The sequence below is a fragment of the Pelophylax lessonae genome (assembly GCF_965119305.1).
Source record: "Pelophylax lessonae genome assembly, chromosome: 10".
NCBI lineage: Eukaryota > Metazoa > Chordata > Amphibia > Anura > Ranidae > Pelophylax > Pelophylax lessonae.
Window position 1 is genome coordinate 45,333,280 of NC_138777.1, and position 21,863 is coordinate 45,355,142.

Genomic DNA, 21,863 nt, shown 5'->3' on the forward strand with positions numbered 1-21,863 from the left:
TGAGGGAGGGTAATATTATATTTTACTTAGCTGTGACCATATAGAAATATGGTAAGTGGGAAATTAATTCCTTTTATAGGTAAAGCAGGTCAGCTATTATTGTTTGCCATTGCTGTGGAATTTTCTCAGGTAGAACTTTATCAAGCGCATTCTCATAATTTTTTTGGTAGTAAGCCCCATGATTTAAAAAAATTTCAGGCCATCTTCCATGTTAGTGATGTTATACGTGATTCCTTCACGGTCAACCATAATTTTTGTAGGAAATTCCCATTTATAGATTATTTTATGATTCCTAAGAAATTTAGTAATTTTGTTTAAATTCTTGCGTGCCAGTATGATTGCTTCTGAAAGGTCGGAGTATAACACTATTCCTGCGTAAGGATCTAGTAGAGGTGTATTATGCCGTGCAAATTGCATCAACTGTTCTTTTACTTGGAAAAAGTAGATTTTGCCAATAATTTCCTAGGCAGTCTTTCGGGAATGTGTGAGGGTTTAGGTAATCTGTGTGCACGGTCTATCTTCAGCTCTTGAGGAATCACAGGAAGCAGTGTGGTTATCATTTCTTTAACCACATCCATACCGGCGCATAGTAATATGACGCCGGCAGGATGGCTTTACCGTTCCGGGCGGCCGTCATATGACGTCCGCCCGCTCTAGCTGCTACTGCGCGCCCCCGGGGGCGCGCAGCGCGGCGATCGGGGGTGAGGCTCGTCCCTCGGACATAGCCCATCCCTGATCAAGGTAAACAGCCAATAGATATTGGCTGTTTACCATGTGATCGGCTGTGTCAGTCACAGCCGATCACATGAGCGGCTCCTGCACGAGCCGCTCGTTCTCTCTGCAATGCGCGCCCCCGGGGGCGCGCAGAGCAGCGATCGGGGACGAGGCTCGTCCCTCGGACAGAGTCGATCCCCGATCTAGGTAAAGAGCCAATGAAATTGGCTCTTTACCACGTGACCGGCTGTGTCCAATCACAGCCGGTCACAAATGTCAACAGAGAACACGGTAACTAGCTGTCACCGTGTTCTCCTCCTCACACACTGATCCTGTGTGAGGAAGAGAGTGTGGTAACAGCTAGTTACCAAGTACAGTGCACCCCAACCACACTGATTGCCCCCCCCCAATAAAGAGTACCTGTCACTAGCCCATCAAAGTACCCGAGTACCTGTCACCAGCCCATCAGGTACTCTGATGACAGGTACTCGGGTACTCTGATGGGCTGGTGACAGGTACTCGGGTACTCTGATGACAGGTACTCGGGTACTCTGATGACGGGTACTCGGGTACTCTGATGACAGGTACTCGGGTACTCTGATGACAGGTATGCAGGTACTCTGATGACAGGTACTCGGATACTCTGATGACAGGTACTCGGATACTCTGATGACAGGTACTCGGGTACTCTGATGACAGGTACTCGGGTACTCTGATGACAGGTACTCGGGTACTCTGATGACAGGTACTCGGGTACTCTGACGAAAGGTACTCGGGTACTCTGACGAAAGGTACTCGGGTACTCTGACGAAAGGTACTCGGGTACTCTGATGACGGGTACTCGGGTACTCTGATGACAGGTACTCGGGTACTCTGATGACAGGTACTCGGATACTTTGATTACCTGTCAACGGAGTACCCGTCATCAGAGTACCTGAGTACCTGTCACCTACCCATCAGAGTACCCGAGTACCTTCCACCTGCTCATCAGAGTACCTGACGCCTGAAGTACCCGAGTACTTGCCGCCTGCTCATCAGTACCCATCACTACTCATCAGTACTCATCAGTACCTATCACCTATCAGTACTGATCATCAGTACCCATCAGTACAGTATCACCTATCAGTATCAGTACTACTCATCAGTACCTATCACCTGCCTGTCACCTGCCCATCAGAGTACCCGAGTACCTGTCACCTGCCTATCGAAGTACCCGAGTACCTGCCACCTGCTCATCAGTACCAGAGTACCAGAGTACCTGTCACCTGCCTGTCACCTGCCCAACAAATTACCCAAGTACCTGTCACCCTTCATACAGCCACCATGTCCAAGTCCAAAAAGGTTTATATACATCCTCCGTTTAAACCTAAATACCGGTGTTATGGTAGCAGATAGCTGCCATAACCCTGGTATTTTTTTAAACGGTGGACGGTTGGCTTTCCGATAAGGGTGGTCCCAGCGGCGGATTCGCCGTGGGTTCACCCTTCCGGGATGGCGGAAGAGGTGCCCCCCCCCCCTCCCGCCGCATCCGGTCCTTTTCCCCGCTTACCGGACCCGCCGGCAGCGGGGAAAACGATCCGGTCCCGGATCCTCACAGACAGGATGTCGAGTGAGGGCAAACTTGACTCTATGGTCTTGGAGGACCGGAGCTACGGAAAATGTTGTTGCCTAGCAACCGGTTTAAATGTCCTTTTTTTTTTTTTTTCATTTTATATAATAATTTTTTTTTTTTTTTCTATCTTTTAGTGTACTTGTGAGATCTGAGGACTTTTTGACCCCAGATCTCACAAAAAGAGGTCCTGTCGTGCCTTTTTCTATTACTAGTAATGTTTACATTTCTTGTAATAGAAATAAAAATGATCAATTTTTTTTTTTTTTGTTAAACGGTGTAAAAATAAAAAATAATAAATAAAATAAATAGTAAAAAAAAAAAAAAATTAAAGCGCCCTGTCCCCGTTAGCTCGCGCGCAGAAGCGACGCATGTGGAAACCCCGCCCACATATGTAAACGGTGTTCAAACCACACATGTGAGGTATCGCCGCGATCGTTAGAGCAAGGGGATTAATTTGAGCCCTAGACCTCCTCTGTAACTCAAAGATGGCAACCTGTAGAAATTTTTAAATTGTCGCCTATGGGGATTTTTAAGTACCAAAGTTTGTCGCCATTCCGTGAGCGTGCGCAATTTTGAAACATGACATGTTGGGTATCTATTTACTCGGCATAACATTATCTTTCACATTATGGAAAAAAATTGGGCTAACTTTACTGGTTTCTTATTTTTTAATTAAAAAATTGAATTTTTTCCAAAAAAATTGCGTTTGGAAGACCGCTGCGCAAATACGGTGTGATAAAAAATATTGCAATAATCTCCACTTTAATCTCTAGGGTCTCTGCTAAAAAAAAATATATAATGTTTGGGGGTTCTAAGCAGTTTTCTAGCAAAACAACTGATTTTAGCTTGTAAACACCAAATGTCAAAAATAGGCCTAGGCAAGTGGCTAGGATGCATGATGATGTGCCTTGGATGTTAGGCCCCTCTATATGGCTAGGCTGTGAAAAAGTCTCACACATGTGGTATTGCCATACTCAGGAGGAGTGGCAGAATGTATTTTGGGGTGTCATTTTTGCTGTGTACATGCTATGTGTTAGGAATATCCTATAAATTGACAACTTTGTGTAAAAAAAAAAAAGTTTTTATTTTTTTCCCACATTTTCCAAAAACTTGTGGAAAAAAATGACATGTTCAAAGGACCCATAATGCCTCATAGAATATACGTTGGAGTGTTTGCTTTCCAAAATGGGGTCATTTTGTGGACTTTTCCATTGTATTGGTGCTCTAGGGCCTTGAAAAGTGTGATAGGTAGTAAGAAAGTTTTATGTGTATTTATGCTCCTAAAACGCCTTATGGTGCTACTTGGACGTGGAGTCTCTTTTTGTGGCCAGGCTGTGTAAAAGGCTCACACATGTGGTATCACCATACTCAGAAGGAGTAACAATATGAATTTTGGGGTGTCATTTTTGCTGTGTACATGCTATGTGTTAGAAATAGCTTATAAATTGACAACGTTTTGGGAAAAAAAAGAAAAAAAAATTTTTTTCTTAATTTTCCCAAGAATTGTGGGAAAAAATTATAACTTCAAAAAACTCACCATGCCTCTTACTAAATACCTTGGACTGTCTACTTTACAAAAAGGGGTCATTTGGGGGGTATTTGTACTGTCCTGACATTTCAGGGCCTCAAGAAAGGAGATAGGCAGTCAGTACATCTGGTGTGATCAATTTTCAGTAATTGGTACCATCGCTTCTAGACTCAATAACTTTCACACAGACTAAATAATATACACTAATTTGGGTTAATTTTACCAGAGATATGTAGCAGTATAAATTTTGGCCCAAATGTATGAAGAAAAATTAATTTTTTGCAAAATTGTATAATAGAAACTAAAAAAAAGTGTTTTTTTTTCAAAATTTTTGCTCTTTTTTTGCTTATATCACGAAGAAAAAAAAACCCAGTTGTGATCAAATACCACCAAAAGAAAGCTCTATTTGTGTGAAAAAAATGATAAAAATTTTGTTTGGTTACAGTGTAGCATGACTGAGCAATTGTCATTCAAAGTGTGAGAGTGCTGAAAGCTGAAAATTGGTCTGGGAAGGAAGGGGGTCTAACTGCTCTGTATGGAAGTGGTTAAAGAAACGCTTCAGATCAGCAGGTTTTACGTTTTCAGGAATGCCTCGGAATTTTAGATTATTCCATCTGGATCTGTCTTCTAGGTCTGCCACTTTCAATTTGAGATTTTTCATCTCATCATCCAGCTTAAGGTGTGCGTCGACTAAATCGTTATGTGCGTCAGTAAAATCACACATTTTGTTCTCTACATATTCCACTCTATCTTCAAGGGCAGCTATTTCTTTTTTAATTGATGTATAAAGCTCATCAAATCATGTTGTAGGGCTCCTCTTAATGACATCATTATGTTTTAAATTGTGGAATCAGATATAGGTTGGCCTGAAGTGGGTATTGGGTTTAGTTTTGCATTGTATGGGTTTTTTCCCCAGTGTGATATCACAATCATTAGAAGTATCACTTACATTTCCTTTTAGATGGAGTGATTTCCCTCTTCTGTTTGAGGGCTGCTGGTGTCATCCTGTAGTTGCAGACTTTTCGTATGGTGCAGTCTGTGTTTCCTCTCCCTCTCCAGCTCTGGTTTCCTGCTGTTTGGGGAGGAGGAGCCAGCGCAATCTTTAATGGTTCCGGTGTCCCAGCCGGGCTTCTAAAGTCATCTAATTTGCGGGGAATTCCTCTTTTCTTTTCCCCATCTTCCTGGTTGTTTTTGGCCACTCTCAGATCCTTTATGAGCCCTCAGGAGTGCTTGCAGTTGCTTTATTTTACTGCAGGGAACCCACTGTCACAGACAGGGCCGGGACAAGGGGCAGGCAGGAGGGACGGTTGCCCTGGGTGCAATGGTTTATTGCAGGCATGGGGGGGGGGGCACCTTGACCCTAACCCTAAGGGAAGGGGGGCGCAGTTTGGCATCCTTGCCCTTGGCACTGGATGACCTTGTCCCGGCACTGGTCACAGAGCTCTATACAGCAGTGTCCATCTGCATTCACAGCCGGCCACGACTCTTTACACTGCATTTCTGAGCTCCAGAAGGCAGGGATCGGGTATTTGCTAACACACATACTGCACAGCGTAGCGCATGAAGCTGAGTGTACTCTGAGACCTGAGTGGAGGGGAAAGGACTTCCCCCCTACACAATCTCATAGAGAAGCAAGCACGGCTGATGCTGTCATTTACCTGTTGGTGCTGGTGGGGGGTGAAAGGGGGTGGCGATTCTGTGATGTCTGCAGATAGCAGAGGAATGACAGAGCAGACAGAAATCACAATAGGTGCTTTGGATTGAGGCAAGTGCACACTATAGAAGGATATGCTTTGTTTATTTTTCATTTCGGAGGTTTACAACCACTTTAACTATAAAAAATAAAAAAGTAGCTATGGCTACAGTTCTTGCTCTATCATTGCACCATCCCCCACAGACTCACCGCTTTGTCACCCAGTGTCGGTCCTCTTCCGTGTTGAATTACGCCCGGCATCATTTGACACACTTCCTGTGAGTTCAAGGTGTCAAGGGCATGCCTCTTGGAGGCACAGCATCAAGTCACCCTGAACCCAAAGGAGAAAGATGCAAAGAACAGTGCCATGTCATTATGTAGAGGTCACCTACTCATCCTTTCCTATAGGTTGTCACTGCTCCTCCCCCTATGTCTGATTTGTCTGGCATTTCATGAAGGAGAGGCAGTGGCAGCTGTCTAATCTGTCATTCTGACTCAGCCATTCAGATAATGGGATTTCAGTTGGGATTTTCCAATACAGGTTAGGAGACAAAGGTAGAGATCCTATTGGATTTTAGGCCACACCCATGCACAAGGGGCGTTCAAGTCAAACTGTGACTTCTAATTTTACAGGTATAAAAAGTAATGATAGCATTGCGGTACTACACGCAGTAGTAAGTGGAAGTAGTAAGCACAGAAGAGTTGAAGTCTGCATGGCGTAGAAGGACGCACAAGCTCATACTGCTCATCGCACTACGTCAAACTCAAAAGTCCTGGTTTGACTTGAACACCCCACGTATTTTTGGAATTTGGCTTTCTGTGAATGCCATGCTGACTGATCCTTTTTATTTCTGTAATAGGCAGGTGATGCTCTATAAAAGACAACCACAGGAGCTACTCTGCGGGGCCAGTCTTATCAGCGATACCTGGATACTCACAGCTGCTCACTGCATCTTCTACCCTCCCTGGGACAAGAACTTCACAATAGATGACCTGCTCGTGCGCATTGGAAAGCACAACAGATTAAAGTAAGAGAATTCACCCATTTGTCCACTCAATCGAAAAAAGAATTATTGGGATGCTCCAACCCCTGAATTTAGTGTCCACTGGGATAGGTGCAGTAGTCTATGCCAGTATATATGCTGTACATACCGTAAACAAGCATGAAGAAAGTAGGAAATCTGGCACTGACTTGACTGATGATAAAAATAGCTCAAGCTTTATTCCATATCCATTACTTTAAAAGAATTGACACGTTTCTGCCCCAAGCTTAAGGCTTTAGTCATATGACTTATGACTAAGGCCCTAAGGTTTGGACATAACCTAAATAATATGCAGCTGCACTAGAAAAGGTGAAAATAACAGTGAAAAAATAAAATAGTGCGCTTACAATGTGGCATAGAGTGTATACAACCAACACAATAAATCATATCGTGATACTGAACCACACAGACAGTGGTAATAAAAAAAACTAAAAAAAATAAATACTTTAAAAGTCCATTTAGAAAAACAATCTCTCAAAAGAATGCATATGCATGATAACACACAAAGAGTCTTTTAAAGAAAGAAGTGTCTTCCAATTAGACCACTGTGAGACGACAAATCTGTGACAGAAACGTGAATAAGACGGCCCCTTACCGACTGGTAACAAGAGCCAGGTGCAATAAACTATAACCTCCACACGTGCACAAAACTTGTCTGGTGTCACCCAAGTGGTATGCGTGGCTTCTTACTAGAATTCTAAAGAGGGTAGGCCTGGAACCTCTGTTAGTATATGGGTAGTGTGGACAGTATCCAAAGTCAGCTTCCGACCATAAGGTATAGATGTCTATCCCTTCCCAGGGGCGTATCACTCTCCTTTAGGGACCAAGGCTGGATATAGCTGTCTCAAATGAAGCTCCCCCAAGATGGCTATTCCCCAGTGACAGTAGTCACCAGGAGAAAAAAAGTGGACCATCTTAGCAGCAACACAGTTAGTAATTAAAACCCAACAGGGGTTCAAACCCCTCACCGTTCTGTCCAAAAGTAATAAAAAAACTTTTCCTTTACTAGAGGTCTTAGTTTGTGCAGCTTCAGAACTACTTATTCTGCCACACTGGAAGAAGTCAGTATCAAGGCTGCAAATAACAAATTGGTCCCCTATATGTAATTTATCACATTTCTTTTATCAAGACATATATTCATTTGTTTCCACTTTTGGGTTTGATATGACATGGTGCAAGCTGGAAATACTTTTTAAATAATACTAAAAATATATTCTGAGATGTGAAACATGCATAGGTAAAAAAAAAGGGGGAAATGCTAATGGACTGACAGACTTCCTTTATTGCCCACGGAATGAAGACGTAGGTGATGCAATGGTTAAAAAGTCACTATATTCAATGGTCCCTGCTCCCCATAAATTAGGTCTTGAGTTGCCTAATGCACCAATAGTAAGAGAACACAAGAGGGCGCTACCATCTAAGTGTATACACTGAGGGTCCTTTCACACGGGCAGTTCGTGTGTCCGTTTTTCATTTTTGCGGATGAAAAACGGACATAATGCATGTCAATGGGATTGCGGATGTCAGCGGACGACCATCCGCTGACATCCGATTTGCGTCCTTTCCTATCAGTTCTGTTTTTTGGAACGGAAGAGAACCCTATTTTTCTTCTGTTTAAAAAAACGGAACGGACGCAAAAATGGATGTCAGCGGTGTCATCCGCTGACATCCGCATACCCATTGACATACATTATCTCCGTTTCATCTCGTATCATCTGCAAACGGATGGGATGATAAGCGGACATACGGACCGGATGACACAAGTGTCACCCGTGTCCGTAAAAAAAAAAAAAAAAGTGCCGGAGCGGATCAAAAAACGGTCCACCCCGTGTGAAAGGACCCTTAGATGATGGCGCCCTTTTCAGAACATGCATAGGTAACTACATCAATGGCTTGTGAACACCCATGAAGAACGTTGGAATGAACATAGTGAAGTTTGGTTGGGTGTGTTCAGTTGATTGGCCCACAACCCTCACTAAACTGTATGAACAAAAATTACATTCATGTTTTTCCTGTCATTCCAGGTATGAAAAGCCAGATGAAAGAATTCTACAGCTTCAGCGCATTATTGTGCACCCAAAATACAACTGGAAGGAAAATCTTGACCGAGACATCGCACTTATGCAGCTAAGAAGACCTCTGCTCTTTACCAGCTATATCCACCCTGTGTGCCTGCCCACCAAAGAGATTGTACAATCGTAAGGAGCCCTCTTATTTCAGCTTTCATTTGTCTGTTGGTTTGGCTGACCACACACAAGGAAGATGTCTTTCTGACATCCATGGCTTGCAAGATATCTGCCTGCTCTCGTATTCCTTACCGCTGCATTCATTTTTAGAGCTCGTCTGTGAATGCATTGGTTGTGTGTTAAAGGTTTTGTCCACAGATTTGTGCACGGAGGAACACAAACATTTTCCAGCATCTTGGAGGATCTCTAGGTGCAGGCATGAATGTCCTGCTAATTGTCCCATTTTGTGACACTCACGTAAAGAGACTCTGTCAGGCTAAAAAAAAAAATCCTAAAGGAAGGTCCTTGTAATGGAAGAGCTGTTATGCTCACCTTTCTGTTGGCTTATGTCTCCTGCCTATGAATAATATGCAGTAATGTGCAAATGGCTTGAGGCAGGTGTGAAGAAATGCTGTAAAGTAAGAATGCTTTCTATATATATTTTTTTTTTATTGTTTATTTTTATCAATTTATAAAATGCAAGGTGAGCGAAAAGAAGAAAATTTAAATCAAATCAATAGTTGGTGTGACTATACTTTGGCTTCAAACCAGCATCAATGTCTACACTTGCACAACATCAAGGATTTTGTAGGATTAGAGTCAGGTGTGCAATTAACCAATTATACCAAGCAGGTGCTAATGATCATCAGTTTCATATGTAGATTGAAACACAGTCATTAACTGAAACAGAGATAGCTGTGTAAAAGGCTTAACACTGGGTAAGGAACAGCCAAACTCTGCTACTAAGGTGAGGTTGTGGAAGACAGTTTCATGGCACAGGTCATACACCATAGCAAGACTGAGCACAGCAACAAGACACAACATAGTTATACTGCATCCACAAGGTCTCTCCCAGGCAAAGATTGGGGCTTCAAGATGTGGTGTTCAAGCTCTTTTGAAGAAGCACAAAGAAACAGGCAATATTGAGGACTGTAGACACAATGGTCAGCCAAGGAAACTTAATGCAACAGACGAAAGACACATCATGCTAACTTCTCTTCGACATTGGAAGATGTCCAGCAGTACCATCAGCACAGAACTGGCGGAAACCAATGGGACCCTGGTACACTCATCCATTGTCTGGAGAAGTCTTTCCAGAAGTGGTCTTCATGGAAGCATATGGATGAAATGGACTAGATGGCGGCACTCCACTAAAAAATGAGTCCTTTATTGAAGAAAACAAAAATACATGAAGGATAATTATACCACAGCGGAGATGATGACACTGGCAGCTAACGCGTTTCGCACCCAAGCTAGTGCTTAGTTATAGCATAGTGGTCTTTATGGAAGAATTGCAGCCAAAGAGCCATACCTCTGGTGTGGAAACAAGGCTAAGTGACTCAAATATGCACAGAAACATAGGGACTGGGGTGCAGAAAAAAGACAGCAGTTGCTCTGGACTGAGGAGTCAAAATGTGAAATATTTAGCTGTAGCAGGAGGCAGTTTGTTCACCAAAGGGCTGGGGAGTGGTACAATAATGAGTGTCTACAGGCAACACTGAAGCATTATGGAGGTTCCTTGCAAATTTGGGGCTGCATTTCTACAAATGGAAATGTGGATTTGGTCAGGATCAATGGTGTTCTCAATGCTGAGAAATACAGGCAGATACTTATCCATCATAGCATACCATCAGGGAGGTGTGATTATCCCCAAATTTATTATGCAGCAGGACAACGACCCCAAACATACAGCCAATGTCATTAAGAATTATCTTTAGCGTAATCAAGAGCAAGGAGTCCTGGAAGTGATGGGTTGGTCCCCACAGAACCCTGATCTCAACATTATGGAGTCTGTCTGGGATAACATGATGAAACAGAAAGGATTTGAGGCAGCCGACATCCACAGACGACCCGTGGTTAGTTCTTCAAGATGTTTGAAACAATCAACTATCGAGTGCCTTGAAAAACTGCATGCAACTGCACCTAGAAGAATTAATGCTGTTTTGAAGGCAAAGGGTGATCACACCAAATATTGATTTGATTTGGATTTCTCTTATGTTCATTTACTTTCCATTTTATTAATTGATAATATATATATATATATATATATATATATATATATATATATATATATATATATAAAAACACTTATATTTCTAAAGCATTCTTAATTTATAAAAATTTTCTTACACCTGCCTAAAACTTTTGCACAGTAGTGTGTGTGTGTGTGTATATACACACACACACGCACACACACACATACATACAGTATCTCAGAAAAGTTAGTACACCCCCACATTTTTGTAAATATTTTATTATATCTTTTCATGTGACAACACTGAAGAAATTACACTTTGCTACAATGTAAAGTAGTGAGTGTACAGCTTGTATAACAGTGTACATTTGCTGTCCCCTCAAAATAACTCCACACACAGCCATTAATGTCTAAACCGCTTGCAACAAAAGTGAGTACACCCCTAAGTGAACATGTCCAAATTGAGCCCAAAGTGTCAATAGTTTGTGTGGCCACCATTATTTTCCAGCACTGCCTTAACCCGTTTGGACATGGAGTTCACCAGAGCTTCACAGGTTGCCACTGGAGTCCTCTTCCGCTCCTCCATGATGACATCACGGAGCTGGTGGATTCTAGAGACCTTGCACTCCTCCACCTTCCGTTTGAGGATGCCCCACAGATGCTCAATAGGGTTTAGGTCTGGAGACATGCATCACCATTACACTCATTTTATTTAGCAAGGCAGTGGTTTTCTTGGAGGTGTGTTTGGGGTCGTTATTATGTTTGAATACTACCCTGTGGCCCAGTCTCCGAAGGGAGGGGATCATACTCTGCTTCAGTATGTCACAGTACATGTTGGCATTCATGGTTCCCTCAATGAACTGTAGCTCCACAGTGCCAGCAGCACTCATGCAGCCCCAGACCATGGCACTCCCACCACCATGCTTAACTGTAGGCAAGACACACTTGTCTTTGTACTCCTCACCTGGTTGCCGCCACATACGCCTGACACCATCTGAACCAAATAAGTTTATCTTGGTCTCATCAGACCACAGGACATAGTTCCAGTAATCCATGTCCTTAGTCTGCTTGTCTTCAGCAAACTGTTTGCGGGCTCTCTTGTGCATCATCTTTAGAAGAGGCTTCCTTCTGAGACGACAGCCATGCAGACCAATTTGATGCAGTGTGCAGCGTATGGTCTGAGCACTGACAGGCTGACCCCCCCACCCCTTCAACCTCTGCAGCAATGCTGGCAGCACTCATACGTCTATTTCCCAAAGACAACCTCTGGATATTACGCTGAGCATGTGCACTTAACTTAATAGGTGGACCATGGTGAGGCCTGTTTTGAGTGGAACCTGTCCTGTTAAACCACTGTATGGTCTTGGCCACTGTGCTGCAGCTCAGTTTCAGGGTCTTGGCAATCTTTGTATAGCCTAGGCCAGTGATGGCGAACCTCGACACTCCAGATGTTTTGGAACTACATTTCCCATTATGCTCATGCACTCTGCAGTGTAGTTGAGCATCATGGGAAATGTAGTTCCAAAACATCTGGGGTGCCAAGGTTTGCCATCACTGGCCTAGGCCATCTTTATGTAGAGCAACAATTATTTTTTTCAGATCCTCAGAGAGTTCTTTGCCATGAGGTGCCATGTTGAATCCAGTGACCAGTATGAGAGAGTGAGAGCGATAACACCAAATTTAACACACCTGCTCCCCATTCACACCTGAGACCTTGTAACACAAATGAGTCACATGACACCAGGGAGGGAAAATGGCTAATTGGACCCAATTAGGACGTTTTCACTTAGGGGCGCACACACTTTTGTTGCCAGTGGTTTAGACATTAATGGCTGTGCCTTAAGTTATTTTGAGGGGACAGCAAATTTACACTGTTATACAAGCTGTACACTGCTACAATGTAAAGTAGTGAAAGTGTAATTTCTTCAGTGTTGTCACATGAAAAGGTATAATAAAATATTTACAAAAATGTGAGGGGTGTACTCACTTTTGTGAAAGTGTGTGTGTGTGTGTATATATATATATATATATACACACACATACATACACCTATATATTTATTTTGTAATTGGGATAGGAGAAGGGAATAGTGGGACATACCTTTTAGTAAGCCAGCATTTTTGTATTGGAAATCCTTTTTTTGTTGGTTTTATGAAATATTCTAATCCTCTGAGATTGTGCATTTTGGGTTTTCACTAGCTGTAAGCCATAATCATCAAAATTAAAAGAAAGGAATTCTTGAAATATATCCCTCTGTATGTAATGCATCTATATAAAATATATGAGTTTTACTTTTTGAATTGAATTACTGAAACAAATTAACTTTTTGATGATATTCTATTTTTATGAGATGCACCTGTATGCGTTATAGTGTTAAAAGTATTGGGACGCCTGCCTTTACACACACGTGAACTTTAATGGCATCCCAGTCTTTGTCCGTAGGATTCAATGTTGAGTTGGCCCACCTTTTGCAGCTATAACAGCTTCAACTATTCTAGCAAGGTTTAGGAGTGTGTCTATGGGACCATTCTTCCAGAAGCGCATTTTTGAGGTCAGACACTCATGTTGAAGAGAGCCTGGCTTGCAGTCTCCTCTCTAATTGATCCTAAAGGTGTTCTACCGGGTTGAGGTCAGGACTCTGTGCAGGCCAGTCAAGTTCCTCCACCCCAAATGTGCTCATCTATGTCTTTATGGACCTTGCTTTGTGCAAATCATTTGGTGGAGGGAGGATTATGGTGTGGGGTTGTTATTCAGGGGTTGGGCTTGGCCCCTTATTTCCAGTGAAGGGAACTCTTAAGGCATCAGCATACCAAGACATTTTGGACAATTTCATGCTCCCAACTTTGTGGGAACAGTTTGGGGATGGCCCCTTCCTGTTCCAACATGACTGCACACCAGTGCACAAAGCAAGGTCCATCAAGACATGGATGGGCGAGTTTGGTGTGGAAGTTTGACTGGCCTTCACAGTGTCCTGACCTCAACCCGATAGAACACCTTTGTAATGATTTAGAGTGGAGATTGGGAGCCAGGCCTTCTCGTCAAACATCAGTGCCTGACCTCACAAATGCATTTCTGGAAGAATGGTCAAACATTCCCATAGTCACACTCCTAAACCTTGTCGACAGCTTTCCCAGAAGAGTTGAAGCTGTTTTAGCTGCAAAGGGTGGGCCAACTCAATATTGAACTCTACGGACTAAGACTCGGATGCCATTAAAGTTTATGTGCAGGTAAAGACAGATGTCCCAATATAGTGCATTTACATAGACTTCAAAGTTGTAACTGCTTGAAAAGTTTCATCTATGAAATACCAACATGAGTAGGTACAGTATATACATAATATGTATATGTATATATATATATATATATATATATAGGCAGCCAGTGGCTTCGTGTTTTTCATTGTAAAAACTTTAAATTGCTTAGTATAGATCTGTTTTTTTATCTACGTAAAAGAGTCTGTTTTTTTTATCCATATCTGAATACATAACAGATACTGTGTAAGAAGAGAATTCTTTTACGAAAGCCATTGACCTAATAATTATGAAAATGGTGTATACCATTATATGATCTCTCTACAGACTTTTTCAGGCAGGATACAAAGGTCGAGTGACAGGTTGGGGCAATCTTCAGGAAAACTGGAGCACTGGAGGTCCTAAGCAACCACAGATCCTACAGCAGATTAACCTTCCCATTGTGGAGCAGGAGAGGTGCAAATCCTCCACCAAGGTCAAAGTCACAGATAACATGTTCTGTGCAGGTAAGATGAATGTAGATATTTATAACAGCTAAGCTTCAAGGAGTAGAAAAAATGCATGTCAATAAGGGCTTTTGTTCACACAAGCCGTTGGGGGGGGGATGAGTAAAACCCCATGGTTGTGCTACACTTTTACCACCAACTGCTACGCCCTTTAGTTGCAGAGGCATCAGCTGGGGTTGTACACATACCGGGGCATCCATGCTTTGTTTCACGGCCACAGTAGGAATTATACTTCCTGTCAATTCAAGTGAATTGCAAGCGCCCTGCAATGCACATGGTGGTGGCGTGCTAGTGCAGGGTTCAAGCAGGCAGTGATAAGGCAATACAATGCCTCCCCATTGCCTGACAAAAGTGCAATCCCAACACAAATCACTCTAAAGAGAACAAAGCTAGTGTGAACGAGCCCTTAAAGTGCAACCCAGACAAAACATTTTTTTAGGTGTGTGTTGCATTATCCTGCTGGAAGGAGCCATCAGAAGATGGGTACACTGTAGTCATAAAGGGATGGACATGGTCAGTGACAATACTCAGGTAGGCTGTGACGTTTAAACGATGCTCATTTGGTACCAAGGGGCCCAAAGTGTGCCAAGAAAATATCCCCCACACCATTACACCACCCGCCTGAACTATTGATGCAAGGCAGGATGGATCCATGCTTTCATGTTGTTTATGCCAAAGTCTGACCCTACCATCTGAATGTTGCAGATGAAATCAAGTGAAGAAGTAATTCCCCTAAAATGTGGGACTTTAAGGGCGAACTTAACCTCCAATAATAGGTATTATTGGATGTTAAGGTCGCCCTTAAAGACCAACATTGTAGGGGAATTTCTTCTTCATTTACATTATGGGATGATGGCAACCTACATCCAGAGACACATGACTGGACAAACCTTGTTCCAGAGAAAATCAAGACTCATCAGACCAGGCAATGTTTTCCAATCTTCTATTGTCCAATTTTGGTGAGCCTGTGTGAATTTTAGCCTCAGTTTCCTGTTCTTAGCTGTCAGGAATGGCACCTGTAGTGGTCTTCTGCTGCTGTAGTCTATCTGCTTCAAGATACGATGTGTTGTGCGTTTAGAGATGGTATTCTGCTAACCTTGGTTGTAACGAGTGATTATTGGAGTTACCGTTGCCTTTCTTTCATCTCAAACCAGTCTGCCCATTCACCTCTGACATCAGCAAAGCATTTTCCTCCACATAACTGCCCCTCACTAGATATTTTCTCTTTTTCTGACCATTCTCTGTAAACCCGAGATGGTTGTGCGTGAAAATCCCAAGTAGATCAGCAGTTTTTGAAGCAGAGCAGCCCGTCAGGCAGCAACAACCATGCCATGTTCAAAGTCACTTAAATCGCCTTTATACACAGGAGTGCCCCCGCCTGCCCCGTCATCAGTAATACTCAAAACAAAAAAGAAAAAAAAAAAAAGAATATGCTGGATAACTGAAACTGGAATAACATGGCCTAATCTAAGCATACTTCCTGCCAATACAGTACAGTGGTCAGACTTGAATTTCTTCCTCCCTCTTATGTATATTTATATCTGCCCAGAATACAGGAGAACTGAATGAATCCATTTTAATATTTTTTTTCAGGTTACAAGCCAGAAGACAACAAAAGAGGAGATGCATGTGAAGGGGACAGCGGTGGTCCCTTTACCATGAAGGTAAGGCTCACTAGAACTTTCACTAGAAGCATAATTACATCAAAGCGTATTTAAAACCAAACGTTTTTAATTTTGTTTATTGGTGCTTTGCAGTCCTTAGTCGTGGTTTTTCTTTTCTTTTTTCCTTTATTTTCACCTCGTGATCCAAAGAATAACACTTCTTGTCCCTTCGTGTCTACACTCCTTTTTCCACTGTATCTCTGGGGGCAGCACACACAGGCTAGATGTCACTCTTCCACTGTATATCTGGGGGCAGCACACAGGCTGGACGTCACTCTTCCACTGTATATCTGGGGGCAGCACACAGGCTGGACGTCACTCTTCCACTGTATATCTGGGGGCAGCACACAGGCTGGACGTCACTCTTCCACTGTATCTCTGGGGGCAGCACACAGGCTGGACGTCACTCTTCCACTGTATCTCTGGGGGCAGCACACAGGCTGGATGTCACTCTTCTACTGTATCTCTGGGGGCAGCACACAGGCTGGACATCACTTTTCTGCTGTCTCTCTGGGGGCAGCACACACAGGCTGGACATAATTTTTCCACTGTATTTCTGGGGGCAGCACACAGGCTAGATGTCATTTTTCCACTACATATCTGGGGGGCAGCGCATACAGGCTAGACATCACTTTGCTGCCCCCAGAGATACAGTGGAACACACACAGGTTGGACGTCACTTTTCCACTGTATTTCTGGGGACAGTACACACAGCCTGGACGTAATTTTTCCACTATATCTCTGGGGGCAGTACACAGGCAGTTTCAACTCTGGAAGGATCCAGACCCCTGAGCACAATCTGTGCCAAGGACACCTCCCAGTCCAGACAAGCTAGCATCCGTGGTAACAACCGTCCAGTACAGTTTTCCCTGTCGAAGTGCCAGAGAACAAAGCCACCAGATCAGGGACCCTCTCGTACCATGGCTCAACAGGATCAGATTGTCTAGAGACTGAGGATTCTTGTCCCATTTCACCATGATCTCTTTGCAGGGATCTCGTGTGGAACTGTGCAAACGAAACCGCCTCGAAGGTAGACACCATCAGGCCCAGCACCCGCATGCAAGCCCGTAGGGATGACCCTCTGCTGGATAACAGAAGCTAGATTGCCTCCTGCAATTTCTGGAATTTTTCCGAGAAAGAAACACTCTGGCTGAGGCATAGTCCAGAGGAAGAAACACTCTAGCTGAGGCAGAGTCAGACCCAGATAGTCCAGAGGAAGAAACACTCTAGCTGAGGCATAGTCCAGAGGAAGAAACACTCTAGCTGAGGCAGAGTCAGACCCAGATAGTCCAGAGGAAGAAACACTCTAGCTGAGGCAGAGTCAGACCCAGATAGTCCAGTCTCGTGGACAGAACCAGAGCAGACTTCTGAAGGTTCAGAATCCAACCAAACTCCCTCAGAGTTCACAGAGTAATCTCAAAGTTGTCCATCAGATCAGTCGGAAGACTCAAGGAGCGGAGGCGAGACCAAAGGGTAATAGCAAAAACGAATAATGCTCCTCGCCTATGGCAAAGAAGAGGAAGCGCTGGTGACCGGCGCCTATTTGAATGTGAAGGTAGGCGTCCATGATGTCGATAGAAGCGAGAAAATCCCTCTGATGTAGGGACACCACTACTGTGTGAATGGACTCAACTCAGAACTTCTGTACCCGCACAAAGCAGTTTAGCGCCTTGAGGTCCAGAATTGGACAGACCTTGCTTTCCTTCCTGGGAACTGTAACAGGTTTGAGTAAAACCCCTGAAAACATTCCGAAGTTGGAATCAGGACAATCACCCCTTGAAGTAACAAGTCTTGCACTGCCACAATTAGACCCCGTAAGTGATCTGGGGACAAGCGCAAGTTGTAAGGGAAGAACTTTTCCGGAGGAGAAGACCGAAACTTGATCTTGTAGCCAACCAAATGACTTTGTGGACCCACTTGTCTTTTACCAGGGAGGTCCACAGATCCGAAAACCAGCAAAGATGTCCCCCCACCTCAGATAGGGGTGAGGGCGCCCCTTCATGCAGAGGAAGCCTTATCCGCAGGTCTGGAAGAGCCCGCTCTTGACTTGCCTGACCAGGTCCTCCTGGAACCTCTGGTGGAGGCTCTGAAGGGCTTAGATCCCTTGTCTTGAGACCCTGAGGGATAAAAAGGCCTCTTCTGAGCTGAGAAGAATGCCCCCCCCCCAACTAGGGGGGGGGGGCTCCTTGCCCTTGGAAGCCAGCGGAAGAAGAGTACTCTTCCCACCTGTGAGGCCCTTAATGTTGTCATCCAAGGAATCTCAAAACAGGTGATCCCCCACAAATGTGAGATCAGATAAGCCCTTCTTAGAAGTCTGATCCGCAGACCAGCATTTCAGCCAGATAATAAGACGAAGGACCACTGCTGAGACAGCCATTCTGGAAATCAAGAGAGCCGCATCCAAAGAGGCATCACAGACAAACTGTAACCCCTGGACCAATTGCTCTGCAAATGCAGGGAGAAGCTGTTCCCCCTCCAGCTCCCGGCGTAAAGGTTTAGCCCACTTCCGTCAGTTTGCGACACCAGTAAATACCGGCCTAACTGCTGAACCAGCCACAGTGAACATAGGAAGGGTCAGCGCCTCCGACCTCCTTTCAGCCGAATCTTTATAGGCCAGGGACTCAACCGGAATCAAGGTGGCTTTAGTTAACCTGGAAACCAGCAAGTCCACTACAGGTGGGACCGTCCACTTTTTAAGCAAGAAATCCTCATAAGGATACCGCATCACAAAACGCTTAGGGACCGCAAAAGTGCGTTTTGGACAACCCCACTGTTATTATCAAGGGGAAAGGGGAAGGGGAACATCCTCGACACCTTAGAGGGCCTGTGGGTGCCAAAAAGGACCGGCGCCTCTGACACAGCAACAACCTCTTTCTTTAAAGTTTCACACACACTATCACAATCAGCGCATGCAGCAGCGCCTTTTCATGCGTGGCAGCAGAGGAATCATCTACACTATCTGAGCACACAGGGTGCGTGGGCGGAGACCCAGAAAGGTAACTTGCATCCACAGCGGCCAAATCAGATTCAGGATCTGATGAGACAGATGAAGCAGGGGAAGGCAGGGGATGCTTTTTGCTAGCCCGTTTTCCCAGGACCGAATCCACCTTGAACACGAAGGACTCCAGGGCCGCCGTTAGTGTAGTCAAGAATTGGTGGGACCTGGAGGGCCCGGCAGCCTCTGAGAAGGGATCAGGTGGGGAAATGTGCACCAGGGACTCCATTGAAGAGGCGGACCCACACAAAAAAAAGTATAACATTGCCAGAAAGACCCCCCCACCCCCCACCACGTGGCTGGTACCACAGGGTCCAGTACAGAGCACTACGTTATAGTAGAGAGAGGGAGAGAAAACCCCACAAAAAGATTTACCGATCAGGCACTTACAAGCACCAGGCAAACTGCACACCATGCAGCGATCAGAAAGAGAAAGATCCAGGAGTCAGCACTAGGGGATGAGGAGGGGTTCCACTGCCGAAATCACCACCCCCATAGCTTCAAAAACATGGCCACCGAAATTTGAGAAACCACAATAAAATGGCCACTGAGGCTACACAAACATGGCCGCCGATCCACAGCCCACAAGGCCCCAAGAAAATGGCAGCACTACGCGGCTCCCAAGGCCCAGGGGGGACCCCAGGAGCACTGAACACAATCCCAGCTTGAAGAGTGGCCCTGGCAGGAGCCCCCACCAGGTACAGCCCCCAACCAAAGGTCGATCGTCCGGTCACCGGCAGCGTGCTCCCCCCATCCCCAGCTTGACACCCCAGACTGACCTAAATGGTAAACCTATCCCATGGGAGGGGAGGGAGGGTGTGGGCAGATGGGGGTAACAAGTCCGCAGAGGACCGAGAAGGGGGGGGGGGGGAGCTGCATGGGAAGGTGGGGAACCCGGGGGTCTGACTGTCCCACGTCCACCCCAAAAACCTCCAGGGTCATGGGGAGGAGGGGGGGGGACAGATACTTACAATACCAGGAACAGGATGGGCATCACTCCTGCTTGACCACCGCTCGATCAGAATGGGGGGGGGGGGTTCAGCCAAGAGGAACCCTGCGACTCAGGTCAAGGCCAGGTCGTATGTGCCCTTGCAAGACGTTTAACTCACAGGCCAGGCCCCATCCGCAATCCCAGCAGGAAGACCCTCTGGATCTAGATTATCCAGTCCGTCAGTTAAGAGTAGATGCTCACAGGAACAAAACAAGTATAGGAAAAAAAATTCAATTTAAAAAAGGAAAAAGACCAAAAGATACCAGCAAGGAACTAGGTCCTTACTCCTGACTAGGCAGAAAAAAACTGAATACCTATAGCTGAGAGTGGAAGTATACCCCCTGGGACTGTCCCATAGACGCAGTCAAGTTTTTTTCCTGCCTAGTGTCCTACTCAGTTTAACCCAACTGTCAAGAAGATAAGGAGAAAGAGAACGGTATTCTGCAGCAGTAAATTGTCCAAGGAGACTAGACTGTAAAGGATTGCAGAACAAACATGTACAGTGCAGGGAAAAACCTTTGTCCTGATAGCCCGTAAGACATAAAAGACGCCAGTGATATGCTTGAGTCTCATTGGTTGATTGGGCACACCTGCATATAGATAAGTTCAAAAACGGACTAATCAATAGTCAATTATGGCTGGTGTGCTTGTGCTGTAATACCAACAATTCCAGTACAAATAGTAGTGAGATGAGTGTTAGATAATGCAGTCTAAATTGTTTTAAACATTTATTACAAAAAGTCCCACTGAACACCAACACTGTTGAGTACTTTCAGAATCACACCTACACCAACGATGGGGGTGAGATTTCAAAACTACACTGACCATCAATGCTGGAATTTTTTTTTCCCACTGAACACTTATGATTGGGCACCATTCTGACCACTGATGCCAAAGCATTTTTTAGAGTCCTACTGCCAGCATTTAGACACAAAAACACTCTGAAAGACTGTGAACTGGCCCTTTAAAAAGGTTTGGGGGAACCCTTGGTTGGAATATCTGGTAAGACAGGATTGCCGTCTGCATCTTCCGGTCCTGAATACCCCTTTATCCCTTATTTATTGTCCTGGTGTCACCTGGACATTGAGAAAGCTTTCCCCTAGAAAAGATCTAGACAACAAGAAGTTGAGTTGTGCATTTACACAATTTATCCAGTTACTTTTTATTCTAAAATCTTTGGGAATTTGTCTATCAAAAGTGATGGATGTGACATAGATGTATACTGTACAAAGTTTGGGAAGAGTATTTTCCACCCTCGGACAACACTAAGTTCCCATTTACATGTTCACAAATGACTAAATGTTTGTTGTATCATCATCATGCCAATTTGGACCCATCTCATTTTTCTTTTAGGACCCAGTCAGCAATCGCTGGTACCAAATGGGAATAGTCTCCTGGGGTGAAGGCTGTGACCGGGATAACAAGTATGGCTTCTACACACATGTGCACCGCTTGCGGAAATGGGTCATGAAGACTGTAGATCAAAATGTCCTTTCTTAGAGCGGGCATATTAAAAGTCAAATCTCCCAGCATCCTTTACTGAACTGTGTAAGGAAAGAAACAGATTTACAGGGCACTGCCTTGTGCCTTCTTAGCATATAGCAGCTCAACATATCCAATAGTATATTTGTGCATGTTAATAAAGTGATTTAAACACCTCCTCAAA

General features: G+C 44.4%; 1 protein-coding gene across 1 annotated transcript in view; it reads left to right on the forward strand.

The window, feature by feature from the left end:
* Positions 1 to 21,863, forward strand: part of F2 (coagulation factor II, thrombin) — a 65,442-nt gene extending 43,579 nt beyond the window's left edge. Inside the window, exons 10-14 of the mRNA XM_082271120.1 lie at positions 6,408 to 6,575; positions 8,615 to 8,788; positions 14,369 to 14,547; positions 16,141 to 16,211; positions 21,551 to 21,863. Of these exons, the coding sequence (XP_082127246.1) occupies positions 6,408 to 6,575; positions 8,615 to 8,788; positions 14,369 to 14,547; positions 16,141 to 16,211; positions 21,551 to 21,697 (739 nt within the window). The 3' untranslated portion in view covers positions 21,698 to 21,863. The remainder of the gene's footprint in view (positions 1 to 6,407; positions 6,576 to 8,614; positions 8,789 to 14,368; positions 14,548 to 16,140; positions 16,212 to 21,550) is intronic.